The sequence below is a fragment of the Hemitrygon akajei genome, chromosome 10 (genome assembly GCF_048418815.1).
Source record: "Hemitrygon akajei chromosome 10, sHemAka1.3, whole genome shotgun sequence".
Classification (NCBI taxonomy): domain Eukaryota; kingdom Metazoa; phylum Chordata; class Chondrichthyes; order Myliobatiformes; family Dasyatidae; genus Hemitrygon; species Hemitrygon akajei.
Window position 1 is genome coordinate 34,680,010 of NC_133133.1, and position 15,438 is coordinate 34,695,447.

Sequence of the window (15,438 nt, forward strand, 5' to 3'; positions counted from 1 at the left end):
TTCTATCAGTATATAGAAGGTAAAGGTCTCCATGGCTTTATTATAAGCATAATCGTATTTTCATGGTTCTATATTCCACATTGCTTGCAGTAAGAAAATGGAATATATTTTCCAGCAGAAGATGAATGAATGCTTTGAAGAACAACATTAATAAAGGATCTAGTACCATTAGTGCTAGCTGATATTAGTATCGAAAGGCAATTCTTCTTTTTGCATCAACATTCATTATTTTAATTTCATAAATATTTTAATATTGTAATAAGGTTTATATCCCAATAAGTGCAAAGGCAAAACTATGTTTTTACACCAAAACATGGAATAGCTGTTCCTACTTGTATTTCCGGGATGGCCGGTCCTCTCTGTGGACAAGATCCTGTAAATGTGGTCAGGGGCGAAGGAAGTACAATTGGATTCAGAGTAGAAAAGCTTCTGAGGTCACAGAGAGGAGGATTAGATTTTACTCTTTTCATGATGACTTTATCCATGACAACAAATTTGTTCCATGGCAACCAGAGAGTGCGGTTTTCAGTGATGAAGGGAGCACGCTCGAAGACTAGTGTGACAGAGATTCCTCCAATTGCTACGAGATCAAAACTGGTAACAAAGAGAGAAAGAATTACAAATAAATAAATGTTAAGAAGTTGAAATTGGATCAGACTTTGATCTAAATGTAATCTGAGTATCAGGTTTGACATAAATTACATCTTGAAGGACGATTACCATCTAAACCAGTTTTGAACACATTTGAAGTTAGCCTTTGATTGTAAGTTGTACTCCTTGTGGAGTATTATTCCACATCAAAAGTTTTACATTCCTTTTAGCTTATCGTATTAATTTAGGAATATCTGAAATGTCTGGTCTTATGCTTTGTATTTTGAAAGAAATTGAGAAAAAAGTTATTTTTTTTCCTTCAGTATGGAACATGTGCAATTTGTAAATATGAATTTGGTAGTAATAAAAAACAGATTTTCAATTTATCATGACACATCAAAGATTCGAAGTATATTTATTATCAAAGTATGTATACAGTATATGTCTCTGAGATTTGTCCTTCAGCAGATAGTCACGAAACAACGAAACACCATGGAATCCATTCGAAGAAAACATCAAACACCCAATGCATGAAAATAAAGAACAAATCAGGCAAAGGGCAAAAAACAAACAAATAACACACAGAATATAAAACATCAAACTGTAGAGTCATTGAAATGGTCTGAGAATGTTCAGTTTAGTTCAGTTCAATTCAGTCCCTTTATGTATCATTCACTGCAGGCTGCAGCGCCAGTCCATCCTGAAGCACCTCAATCAAATTGCACAAATTAGTACAAAAAAGAGTAATCAAAATTCAGAAATGTTTGTAACATGAACTGTAGATTCTTCCAAAAACACTAGTCACATTGATCTAATCTTGCAGCATGCCACCCAAAACTCGTGCACCTTCCTCTGGCAAAGAAAAACTGGACACCCGCTTGCCTTCCGCTCTCATCCTCATTGATTTCAATCTTGCTTGGTGCTTTAATTGGTGAGAAGTAATGGAGCCATCCATGGGTTTGCACTCTGCCTTTAGGTGCACGCTCTGCTCTTAACCTCGCCGAAATCACCCAGATACATCAAAAGCACAAGATCGCTCAGTTGGTCCATAATCAAAATGTAAATTGCAGACTCCAATCGCACACAGTTAGGCAGTAGAAGCATATTTAAAAGAAGAAGTTTTGCGAACTGCCTGCAGGATGTTGTCATTGATCACATTGGTTGCTGATACCATCCTGAAGATCACCTACCAGTACGGAAGCTACTTAACCAATTTTATTAAGTTAATCATAAAATATATTGTATTCTAGATTCTGTTAACCTTTCAAGGTAGTCATTCTGTCAGAAAGAACCATTATAACAGAAATAGGTAGATGAACAACTGGGGGTTAATTATTGTAGTTTTATATGGTGTAAATTTGTCAGCTAAATTCATTTTAATTAGATATAAATTTTGTTAGATTAAAATTCTTATGGCTCATTAAGAACAAAGCTAACCAGCATGATAGTTGGATTTATCTCACTCAACTTAGAGGGATGCTTCTCACAAACAGCTTAAATGAGGTTAGAAACTAAAGGCAGAAATGCAAGGAACATTTAAGGCATAGTGTAAATGAATGCAGGCTTTCTGTTTGGATTCTCATAATCATCTGTTTTACTCCTGTCATGGAGTGCATCCAGTGAAGATTTTAATATTTTTGCCATTGAGCTAAGAATGAAACCTGAAGCAAAATGTCTGTTCTATATTGATAGACTAATAAGGAACCACCTGTTGTGCAGGTTTCCTGAAGGTGACATTGGACTGGTGTTGAAGGCTGCATTTCAGCTGTATATCAACTTTATCTCAGATATCCTGAGAATATTATCATTATTAATAATAATAATGATGATCATAATAATAATAATAATAAGTAGTAGTACTTTATTGACCCCAAGTGGGAGATTCCACCCAGATATGTTGTGTAAAATCCAACTGCTCTGATGACAGCTTTTCAGTGGAAGGTCTGGCTCAATACAATGGATTCCAGGTAACTGGGCCATTGATTAATCTGAAGGAACTCTTAAAGAACAAAAACTGAATCAAGAAAATAACCAGGATTCCTTTCATTTACACGGAACAATAAGCTGCTTAGTTGCCAGGAGACTGTTGCCGAACAGTTTCCAACTAGAATATGGCGCGTGCACTTGTGTGGCCATTAGACACTACACTGTGCTTAGAGCAATCAGTTAACATGTGCTTGACAATAGACAATAGGTGCAGGAGTAGGCCATTCGGCCCTTCAAGCCAGCACTGCCATTCAATGTGATCGTGGCTGATCATCCACAATCAGTAACCTGTTCCTGACTTCTCCCCAGACCCCTTGACTCCACTATCTTTAAGAGCTCTATTTAACTCTTTCTTGAAAGCATCCAGAGAATTGGCCTCCACTGCCTTCTGAGGCAGAGCATTCCATAGATCCACAACTCTCTGGGTGAAAATTTTTTTCCTCAACTCTGTTCTAAATTGTCTACCCTTTATTCTTAATTCAAACTCACCATCTCAGATGGTGACGAGAGGGCATACAGAAGCGAGATATGCCAACTAGTGGATTGGTGTCACAGCAACAACCTGGCACTCAACACCAGTAAGATGAAACACCATCTGAGTTTATGTTCAGAAAGCAGTGATTTTTGTCACTGATGGTTGGTGAGAAATAAACAGTAAGACAAATCAGAATTGTTTTGCTCACTGCAGTGTCAAGCATTTCAGAATCAGAATTAGGTTTATTATCATCGGCACTTGTCATGAAATTTGTTAACTTAGCAGCAGCACAATGTAATAGATGATTATACAAAAAGAAAAAATAAGTAAAGCAATTACAGTAAATATATATATATGTATATTAAATAGATTAAAATTAGTGCAAATTTTTTTTTTAAAAAACGAAATAATGTTCATGGGTTCAATGTCCATTTAGGAATCGTACGGCAGAGGGAAGAAGCTGCTCCTGATTACTGAGTGTGTACCTCCTTCCTGACAGTAATAATGAGAAGAGGGCATGTCCTGGATGACGAGGGTCCCTAATAATAGATGTCACCTTTCTGAGCCACCGCTTCTTGAAGATGTCTTGGATACTTTGGAGGCTAGTGCACAAGATGGACTGACTAATTTTACAACTTTCTGTAGCTTCTTTCAGTCTTGTGCAGCAGCACCTCCCATACCAGACAGTGATGCAACCTGTCAGAATGCTCTCCACATGATATCTAAAACACACAGATGACAAACCAAATCTCTTCAAGCTCCTAATGAAATATAGCCACAGTCTTGCCTTCTGCATAGCTGCATCGATATGTTGGGACCAGGTTAGATCCTCAGAGATCTTGAACACGCAGGAACTCAAAGTTGCTCACTCTCTCCACTTCTGATCCCTCTATGAGGATTGGTTTGTGTTTCCTCGTCTTACTCTTCCTAAAGTCCACAATCAGCTCTTTGTCTTACTGATGTTGAGTGCCAGGTTGTTGCTGCGACACCACTCCACTAATTGGCATATCTTGCTCCTGTATGCCCTCTTGTCACCATCTGAGATTCTACCAACAATGGTTTGTATCATCAGTAAATTTATAGATGGTATTTCAGCTATGCCTAGCCACATAATCATGGGTATAGAGAGTAGAGCAGTGGGCTAAGCACACCCCTGCACACCCCTCATCAGGGAGGAATGACTAGTGGTGTTCCGCAGGGGTCAGTGCTGGGACCACTTCTTTTTATGCTGTTTATAAATAATTTAGATGATGGAATAATAAGGGTCTGTGGGAGGTGAGTCAGCTGTTCCGGAGGCAGAAGACCAGGAAAGCTCCAGGCCCTGATGGTGTGTCGCCCTCCTGCCTGAAGACCTGCGCTGATCAGCTGGCCCCCATCTACACACAGATCTTCAATAGATCACTGGAGCTGTGTGAAGTCCCTCATTGCTTCAAGTGCTCCATTATCATTCCAGTTCCTAAGAAACCCACTATCAAGGGACTAAGTGACTACAGGCCTATTGCTTTGACATCCATGGTCATGAAGTCCTTTGAGAGACTAGTGTTGGCTCACCTGAAGGACATCATTGGCCCCCTGCTGGACCCCTTGCAGTTTGCTTATCGGGCAAATAGGTCAGTGGATGATGCAGTCAACATGGGACTGCATTATATTCTCAACACCTCGACAACCCAGGAACTTCTGTGAGGGTCTTGTTTGTTGACTTCAGCTCGGCGTTTAACACCATCGTCTCAGAAATCCTCCACTCCAAACTCACCCAGCTTACTGTCTCCCCTGCCATCTGTCAGTGGATCACAAGCTTCCTGACTGACAGGGTGCAGCAAGTGAGGCTGGGAAGCATCATCTCTAGCACCTGGACAATCAGTACCGGTGCTCCCCCAGGGATGTGTGCTCTCCCCACTGCTCTTCTCCCTTTACACTAATGACTGCACCTCACAGGATCCATCTGTTAAACTCCTGAAGTTTGCAGATGACACAACTGTCATTGGCCTTATCCGAGACGGTGATGAGTCTACATACAGATGGGAGGTGGAACGGCTGGCCCTGTGGTGTGGTCAGAACAACCTGGAGCTAAATACGCTCAAGACTGTGGAGATGACTGTGGACTTCAGGAGGAGCCCCCCAATACTCCCCCCACTCACTATACTCAACAGTATTGTGTCTGCTGTGGAGACCTTCAGATTTCTGGGTGTCACAATCTCCCAGGACCTGAAGTGGACACCCAACGTGGACACTCTTATCAAAAAGGCTCAGCAGAGGTTGTATTTCCTACGTCAACTCAGGAAGTACAACCTGCCTCAGGAGCTGCTGATTCAATTCTATTCAGGAATAATCCAGTCTGTTCTCTGTTCGTCCATCACTGTCTGGTTTGGATCAGCTACCAAACAAGACAAGAATAGACTCCAAAGAACCGTCAGGGCCACGGAAAGGATTATTGGTGTGAAGCTGCCCTCGATCCAGGACTTATATGCATCTAGAGTCAGGAAGCGAGCAAGCAGCATTATTGTAGACCCATCACACCCTGGACATCACCTGTTCCAACTCCTTCCTTCTGGTAGGCGCTTTAGATCGCTGTATGTCAGGGTAAATAGGTACAAGAACAGTTTCTTTTCGTATGCCATCAGTCTTATGAACACTTGAATTTTAGTCTATTATAAATCAAGTCCACTTGTACATTCAATGAGGGGGACCTCATTGTATATAGTTTATGATTATTTGCACTATTGTTTTGTTTGCTTTTAATTCCGTACAGAGAGAGCTCAGGGAAACCGGCATCAAATTCCCCGTATGTGTCCTCATACTTGGCGATAATAAAGGATTCTGATTCTGATTCTGAAATTATTGATCAGGACTGAGGGAATGATGGTGTTAAATGCTGAGCTATAGCCAATGAACAGCATCCTGACATAGGTGTTTGTGTTGTCCAGGTGATCTTAGGTAGGGTGAAGAGCCATTGAGATTGCTTCTGCCATAGACCTACTGTGGTGATAGGCAAATTGCAGTAAGTCCAGGTCCTTGCTGAGGCAGGAGTTCACTGTAGATGTGAGTGCTACTGGGTGATAGTATTAAGGGAGCTCACAGTATTCTTCTTAGTCGTTGGTCTAATTGTTGCATTTTTGAAGCAAGTGGGAACTTCCGACCATAGCAGTGAGAGGTTGAAAATGTCCTTGAATACTCCTGTCAGTTGTTTGGCACAAGTTTTCAGAGCCTTACCAGGTACTCCATCGTGGACCTGCCTCCTTGCGAGGGTTCATCCTCCTAAAAGACAGCCAGACATTGGCCTATGAGACAGAAATCTCAGAGTCACCGAATGTAGCAGGGATCTTCACAGCTGTAATTACTGTGTATTCTCTCTTTCCAAGTGGGTGTAGAAGACATTGAGGTCATCTGATAGTGAAGCATTGCTGCTATTGAGTTTTGCTTTGCAGGAAATCATGTCCTGCAAACCCTGCCAGAGTTGACACGCATCCGATGTCACCTCCAACCTCGTTCAGAATTGCTTCATCAATCTTGAAATAGCCTTCCGCAAGTCATACCTGGTTTTCTTGTACAGACATGGATCACCAGGTTTAAATGCCAGTGATCTAGCCCTCAGCAGATGACAACCCTCCTGGTTCATCCACAACTTTTGTTTTGAGAATGTACAGCAAGTTTTTGTAGGTAAACACTCACCCACGCAGATTTTAATGAAGTTGGTAACAACTGCAGCATACTCATTCAGATTTGAAGATGAATTCCTGAATACATCCAGTCCACCAATTCAAAGTAGTCTTGTAAGCATTCCTTCACTTCCCTGGTCCCTACCTTCTTGTTCCTCACTACTGGTGCTGCAGTCTTCAGTCTCTACCTGTACTCAGGGAGCAGAAGTACAGCCAGCTACTCGGACTTCCTGAAGTGTGGGTATGAAATAGCATGGTAAGCATTCTTGATTGTGGTGTAACAGTGGTCTAGTGTGTTGTTTCCTCTGATACTACAGCGATTTGTTAATGGTAATTAATTAGTGACTTTTTCAAGCTGGCCTGTTTAAAATCCCCCATAATGATTGTGAAGATGTCACGGTGTGCTGTTTCATGGATGTTAATCCCGTTGGTCAGATCATTTAAAGCCTGCTTGACATTAGCCTCAGGTGGAATGCACAGGGCTACCCAAATGATTGCCAAAATCTCCTGTGGCAGGTAAAATGGACAGCACTTAATTGTGAGATATTTCAGTTCTGGTGAGCAGAATTGGGACAACACTGATACACTTGTGCACCAAGAGGAGTTGATCTTGAGGCATACACCTCCACTTCTGCTTTTGAGGGATTTGACTATCTCTCAAGCTTGGAGATGCTAGAAATGGTCAGGAGTGAAAATGAACCCATTTCTCTACTTTAACAGGCTTGAAATTATGAAGGTATCGACAATCTTGAATGTTATTATTAAAATGAAGATGCAATCGTCTAAGGGATTGTTTGAAGATAGATCTTTATCTGTACTAGGTGTCTGCACTGATTTTGCTCATTTACAGTCAATCAAAAGAACATAGTAGATGAATTCTTCTGACAATAACTATTAGGAATCAATGCACAGTTTTATATACTGTAGAGGTATTGATAGTGATCTAATTTGTTCTGTGTTTCATTTAAATACATAATTTGTTACTCAGTTAAACAGTAGTTTGTCTTTTTTATACCTTTTAACTATTTCCATGAAACCTTGGCTAATTGGGGCAGCCGCTTAATCGGGCTTAACCAAGATGTCCTGGTCCTGATGTGTCCCATTTAAACAGAATCAACTGTATTTTGTTTCTCAAAGCAAATAGGCAAAATAGCTGTTACTTTAGAAATTAATCCATTACCAAATGTCATACTCTGTGAATGTAGATAAAAGACATTTAAAGTTTATTCTCATTAGTTGCAGATTATTTTTATTAGCTAAATTAGATGAGTTACCTAAGGTGCAATTCAAAGGTTCAAAGTTTTTTATACATTTTGAAAAATGTTAAGAAAGAAGGAAATAATATAACTAACTTATAATTATTCACAAAAGACTTTCATCTCTATCATTATCCTTTTCAAAGCATCTTATTATAATGTGTACAGAACAAAAGAAATCAATATTTTTATTTGGCAGGAGATCTCTAATTGCACTATGTATGTTTAGTTTCATTGCTATTATTCAGTCAAGCTTTCTCATTACACGCCTCCTGTCTCAGCCCTAGTTTTTTCTCCCCTTGGTGAGAATTCTCCTTGCTGTGTGTATATTTACTATGTAAATTTAACTCAAAATGCATCTTTAAAATAGGAATACAGTGGGGAAAATGAAAAAAACATTCTTCTGCACCTGCCATCCTGACGGCTGATGGTGTACCCATAATTGTCATGGTTCAGAAAGCTGATGTTTACACCGACCAGTGGGGTTTCATCCACTGCTGCCACTTGCCCTCGAACAACACAGACACTGCTGAAAGAAGACAACATGCAGATAAACATATTGCAAATAGAATTAAACAGTTCCAATTAATTTTATTCCATATTCTTAATTTAAGAAAATTGACATTGGTTCCTATCAGTCATGTAAACCCAATGTATATTTAAACAAAGATAAAGGTTTCTCTATGATGGTTGAACCTGGGAATGGCTTATTTTGATGTTATATCTAATCAGATGAGTGCCTGCATAACACTTGGATTTATCTCAACTGGACTACATAGGATTAGACTAACTTGATTAAGTATTCTAATTTATACTTTCTTATATCATAAGGAGCTTCTTGTTGTTAAGGAGCAATTAGCCCATGCAGAAACTTCATGCAGATGTACAAAAGTAAATATGCACTAGGATTTCTGTGCAATCCTCACATCAATAGGAATTTGTGACAATCAAACTTTAAATAAAATAATTATTGCCTGGGTTACTGGAAATTCAAGTATACCCTCTATCTTAAGTCTAAAATATTCTCTGTGTGATATTTAATCAGACAAATTCTGGCTGAATATCATTTACCCAACTCACACCTTCCACTCTGTACTCACCTCTCACTACATCACACCAGATTTATTTTTCCCCGTTATATCCGTAGGTGTATTCATCACGGAAGTTTGTGTTGAAAAATAGATCATCTTCTCAGTCGTGCATGTTGGTTAACGATAAGTGATCCCTAGCTCAGGATAGTGTGATTCGTGCAAACTAAGGTAACTTGAAGCTGCCTCCAAAATGCTCCACAGCTTCAGATTTCAACTGAGGAAGAGTACTTGCTATTGCACCAGAGTAATACTTCCTTTCATTCAGCTCAAAAGAAGCAGAGATGAACAGCTACAGGAATTTATAGTTATTAGCAACTTTCAAGAAATGAAGGCTGAACTATTTATAAGTTAGCAGAGTTGAAAGTTTTTGAAAAATTAACAGAAGCAACACTCTGTTATAAATGGCTATCTCTCCTTACAAATATAATCAGCCATGTGGATATGTTTTCTGTATTCCGAGTTAATAGTTTCAGTCTACATTTCCTGCCTCCTCAGGAAAGCAGCAAACATAATAAGACCATAAAACATTGAAGCAGAATTAGGCTATTTGGCCTATTGAGCCTCTTCTGCCATTTCATCATGGCTGATTAATTTCCCTCTCAACTCCATTTTCTTGTCTTCTCCTCATAACCTTTCATGTCCTGACTAACCAAAAACCTATCAACCTCTGCCTTAAACACACCCAGCGACCTAGCCTCCACAGCCACCTTTTGCAATGAATTCCACAAGTTCACCACACCCTGGCTAAAAAAAATTCCTCTTCATTTCTGTTCTGCATGTATGTCCTCTATTCTGAGGCTGTGTTCTCTGGTCCTAGACTCTTCCACCAAATAGGAAATGTCCTCTCCATGTTCACTCTGTCGAGGCCTTTCAACATTCATTGGGTTTCAATGAGACCCCCTCTCATTCTTATAAGTTCCAGTGAGTATAGGCCCAGAGACATCAATTGCTCCTCATAAGATTAGCCTTTTATTCCCGGAATCATTCTTGGGAATCTTCTCTGAACCCTCACCGATGTCCAATTTACTTTCTTAAATAAGGAGCCCAAAGCAGCTCACAGTACTCCAAGTAAGGCCTCACCATTGCCTCATTGTATCATCCACAAACATGACCACAAAGCCATCAATTCCATCATCCAAATCATGGACATACAGCGTACAAAGAAGCTGTCCCAGCACCGACCCCTGCGGAACATCACTGGTCACTAACAGCCAATCAGAAAAGGTTCCCTTTATTCCCACTTTTTACTTCCTGCCAATCAGCTAATGCTCTATCCATGCTAGTATCTTTCTTCTAATACCATAGGTTCTTATCTTGTTAAACATCCTCTTACTCTGGTAGTTCTCTGGTAATAATGAAAGACTGCTCCCATCTTCATAATTCTCTTTCTCCCCCTTTCCATTGGGCAGAAGATAAAGAGGCTTGAGAGTATGTACCACCAGGCTCATGTACCACTGTTATCAGACTCTGAATGGACCTCTCATACACTTTAAGCTCTTGATCTCCTAATTTACCACAGCATAGCCTTTGCATTTAATTTTTCTATGTGCACTACACTTCTACTGTAAACTGCAATATTATATTCTGAATTCTGCTTTCCTTTTTACGGCGCAGATGTACTCGTGTATGGAACGATCTGTCTGGATGGCATGATAACAAATGTTTTTCGCTGTACTCATTTCATGTTACAATAATAAACCAAATCTATTTCCAATAGTTAGTAAAACCCAGGTCGCTAATTCAAGCCCGGAGATTCAAGATCTCAGCTTAAGTTAGTGCAATTCCTGAGTGCTGTAATGTCAGAGGTGATGTTAAAATCAGGCTCTATATAGATGCAACAGAACTAAGAAAATTTTACAGAAAATAAAGCAGAGGTGTTCTGTTACTGTCCTGCTCATATCTTTCCAACAATTTAAAATGTGAAATATAGATTTTGTAGAATTGTAATTAATTGTTGTTCATGGTCTTTTCTAACTGCAAATTGGAGTAGCACTTTACACTATATTATATTAGAGAAAGGAGTCTGAAGGTCTTTGGAATGCCCTGAGGTTTTCCGTAGTCCATGTGAATACAAATTTTATTTTTACTTCTATACAGATAATTCGACATGAAATTACTTGCACTGGAAAGCTAACGTGATTTCATACTCGTGATGCCATACCCAATGTCATTGTGAAGAAATGACAAAAATAAATTTTGGATTCCTCAGACTTTTTCTCTGAATAGTCTACCTACAGGTTGCCTTTATTTATTTTAATGTTTTGAATTCCATGATCAAGTGGTAATTAGATTAATATACCAAATGGGATCAAAGCAGTCCATACAAAAGGTGGAGGTTTCTCTTCTGTCAACTGTTTTCAAGGGTTTCATGTGCATTAAGTGAGAGATATTTTAATTCTGTTTCTGAATGAGAATAACATGCACCATAAAATGGACAATTTATATCCGGGGTGCATAGAAAGAGCTACTTTTTAATTGGGGCGGCGATCAAGATTCTGAAGTCAGAATTTTGCAGCAGTTTTTCTGATTTGTGGAGCGACCAATCAGCGGACAGCAGTGAGTAAATAGAACTACCTGTCAGTCAGGTCCGTGTTCAAGATTTCAAAAGCAGAGCCTCAAACCACTTTTCTCTGAGTTAGACAGTCTACATCAGGGGTACGTGAAAAGAGCTACTTTTTAATCAGAGCAGTGAACAAGATTTTGATGGCAGAGTTTCATGGGAGTTTTTCCTGATTTGAGGAGCAACCAATCATCAAGAGGGATTCATAAGAAAGGGCCAATAAGTATAATTCAGTGCAAGTGGAGCAGCCATTCTATCGAGTGGGCCAGTCTTTAGAATGGCTTTAGCTCACAAGGCTTAGGCAAGATCAAGTTTGGGTGAGAAAGATTGCCTTGTAAGTTATTCTCTCTCTGTTCTTATTTATTCCTTCCTTACCTGTAGATTAGTGAGAATGGCTCCAGGGGCAGTGTTCTGTACTGTGGGAAGTCTGGGCAACCTCCAGTCTCCCAAATAAACACATCTACACCAAGTGCACTGGGCTGCACCTCCTCAGAGAATGTATTAAAGAACTGGAGCTGCAGCTCAATAACCTTTGACTCATACGGTAGAATGAGGAGGTGATAGACAGGATCTATAGGGAGGCAGTCACACTTAGGTTGCAGGAGACAGGTGACCATCAGGAGAAAGAGGGGAAATGCACAGTCAGTGCAGAGTACACCTGTGGACATGCCCCTCAGTAATAAGTATATAACTTTAGATACTTTTGAGGGGGATGAGCTACTGGGGGGGGAAGCCACAGTGACCAGGTCTCTGGCACTGAGCCTAGTGTTGTGGCTCAGAAGAGTAGAGAGGTGAAGATGACTTAGTCAGAGGAACAGAGACGAGGTACTGTGGGCATGATAGAGACACCCGGATGGTATGTTGCCTCCCTGGTGCCAGGATCAGGGACATCTCGGATTGTGTTCATGGCATACTCAAGGGCGAGGGTGAACAGCCAGAAATCTTGGAACATAACGGCACCAATGACATGGGCATACAAGGTGAGGAAGCCCTGACAAGAGATTTTAGGGAAAGAGGTAGAAAGCTGAAAAACATGACCTCCAAGGTAGTCATCTCTGGATTGCTGCCTGTGCCACATGCCAATGAGGGTAAGAGTAGGATGATTTGGCAGATGAATACATGGCTGAAGGATCATGCAGGGGCAGGGGTTCAGATTTATGGATCACTAGAATATCTTCTGGGGAAGGTATGACCTGTACAAAAGGGACAGGTTACACCTGAACCACAGTGGGGTCCAATATCCTTGTGAGCAGGCTGGCTAGAATTGTTCGGATGGGCTTAAACTAATTTGGCAGGGGATGGAAACTGGAGTGAAAGTGTGGAAGATGATGTAGTTGGTTTACAAACAGAACAGAAGCAAGGTATAGTGAGACTCTTAGCAAGGAGAGGCTGAAGGCAGGGCAAAATTGCAATCAACAGGATGAGGTGCAATGTAAGATGTGGGCAAAATCGAGAAAGGTAAATATAGGACTAAAGGTGTTATATTCAAATGCGTGCAGAATACAGAATAAGGTTGACGGACTTGTAGCACAGTTACAGATTGGCAAGTATGATGTTCTAGGCATCACTTAATCATGGCTGAAAGAAGATTATAGCTGGGAGCTTAATGTCTAAGGATACACATTGTATTGGAAGGACAGGCAGGAAGGCAGATGTGGTGGTGTGCCTCTGTTGGTAAAAAAAATAAATTAAATCATTAGAAAGAGCTGACATAGGATTGGAAGGTATTGAATCATTGTGGATAGAGCCAAGGAACTGCTAGTGTTAAAAAGACCCTGATAGGAGTTATATACAGACCCCCAAACAGTGGCAAGGATGTGGTCTACAAATTACAATGTGAGTTAGAAATGTATGCCAAAAGGGCAATGTTACTATAGTCATGAGGTATGCTGGTAGATTGGGAAAACCAAGTTGGAATAGATTTCCAAGAGGGGGAATTTCTAGAATGCATAGGAGATGTCCTTTTCGAGCAGCTCATGGTTGAGTCCACCAGGGATCAGCTATTCTGGATTGGGTGTTGTGCAATGAACCGGAATTGATTAGCTTACGGTAAAAGAGCTCTTAGGGGCGAGTGATCATAATATGATCGAATTCACCCTGAAATTTGAGAAGGAGAAGCTAAAGTCAGACGTATCACTATAACTGTGGAATAAAGGGAATTATAGAAGCATGAGAGAGGGGAGCTGGCCAGAATTGATTGGAAAAGAACACTGGCAGGGATGATGGCAGAGCAGCAATGGCTGGAATTTCTGGAAAGAATTTGGAAGGCACAGGATATATACATCCCAATGAGGAAAGGGTATTCTAAAGAAAATATGACATAATCATGGCAAACAAGAGAAATCAAAGCCAATATAAAAGCCAAAGAAAAGGCATATAATAAAACAAAAAAAGGTAAGCTTTTAAAAACCAGCAGAAGGCAACTAAAAAAGTCATTAAGAAGGTAAAGATGGAATATGAATGTAAGCTAGCCAATAATATTAAAGAGGATACCAAAAGTTTCTTCAGATACGTAAAGTGTAAAAGAGAGGCAAGGGTGAAATTTGGATCACTGGAAAACAATGCTGGAGAGGTAGTAATGGGGGACAAAGAAATGGCAGATGAACTGAATAAGTATTTAGCATCAGTCTTCATTGTGGAAGACACTAGCAATATGGTGACAGTTCCAGGTGTCAGGGGTCATGATGTTTGTGAAATTACCATAACTAGAGAGTAGGTTCATGGGAAACTGAAAGGTCTGAAGGTAGATAAGTCACCTAATCCAGATGGTGTACACCCCAGGATTTTGAAAGAGCTGGCTGGAGAGATTATGGAGACATTGGTAATGATCTTTCTAGAATCATTGGATTTAGAAAGCTTGCAGAAGACTGTAAAATTGTATATGTTACTCCACTCTTCAAGAAGGGAGCGAGGCAGAGGAAAGGAAATTATAGGCTAGTTAGTCTGAATTCAGTGGCTGGGAAGATGTTGGAGTTGATTGTTAAGGATGTGGTTTCAGGGTACTTGGAAGCACATGATAAAATAGGTCATAGTCAGCATGGTTTCCTCAAGGGAAAACCTTGCCTGACAATTCTGCTGGAACTCTTTGAGGAAATAGCAAGGAGGATATACATGGGAGAATTGGTCGATGTTGGTGTACTTGGATTTTCAGAAGGCCTTTGACAAGGTATCACAGAGGAGACTGCTTAACAAGCTATGAGCCCACAGTATTCCAGGAAAGATTCTAGAATGGATAAAGCAGTGGCTGATTGGCAGGAGGCTAACAAAGGGAATAAAGGTAGCCTTTTCTGATTGGCTGGCAATGAGTAGTGCTGTTCCAGAGGGTTCTGTGTTGGGACTGATTCTTTTTACGTTATATGTCAACAATTTGGTTGATGGATTGATGGCTTTGTTGCAAAGTTTGAAGATGACATGAAGATAAGTGGAAGGGCAGATAGTTTTGAGGAAATGCTACAGAAGCACTTAGATTAGCAGAATGGGCAAAGAAATGACAGATGAAATATTGTGTTGAGAAGTGTACGGTTATGCATTTTGATGGAAGAAATGAAAGGGTTGACTATTTTCTAAAATCTGAGCTGCAAAAGGATTTGTGAAGGATTCCCTATTAGCAGGTTGAGACTGTGGTGAGGAAGGCAAATTTGATGTTAGCATTCATTTCAACAGGACTGGAATATAAAAGCAAGGATGTATTGTTGAGACTTTATAAAGCACTGGTAAGGCATCACTTAGAGTATTGTGTGCAATTTTGGGCCCATTATCTTAGAAATAATGTGCTGAAACAGGAGAGGCTTCAAAGAAGGTTCATGAGCATGATTGCAGGATT

At 40.2% G+C, this 15,438-nt stretch overlaps 1 protein-coding gene across 6 annotated transcripts in view; it reads right to left on the reverse strand.

The window, feature by feature from the left end:
- tenm1 (teneurin transmembrane protein 1) overlaps positions 1-15,438 on the reverse strand; it is a 2,244,326-nt gene that overhangs the window by 177,892 nt on the left and 2,050,996 nt on the right. For 5 of the 6 annotated variants that reach the window (XM_073058035.1, XM_073058034.1, XM_073058029.1 and 2 more), the window contains 2 exons: positions 8,374-8,493; positions 333-594 (listed from right to left, as the gene is read on the reverse strand). In XM_073058035.1, the coding sequence (XP_072914136.1) occupies positions 333-594; positions 8,374-8,493 (382 nt within the window). The remainder of the gene's footprint in view (positions 1-332; positions 595-8,373; positions 8,494-15,438) is intronic. The other variant, XM_073058032.1, reaches the window with a different exon arrangement.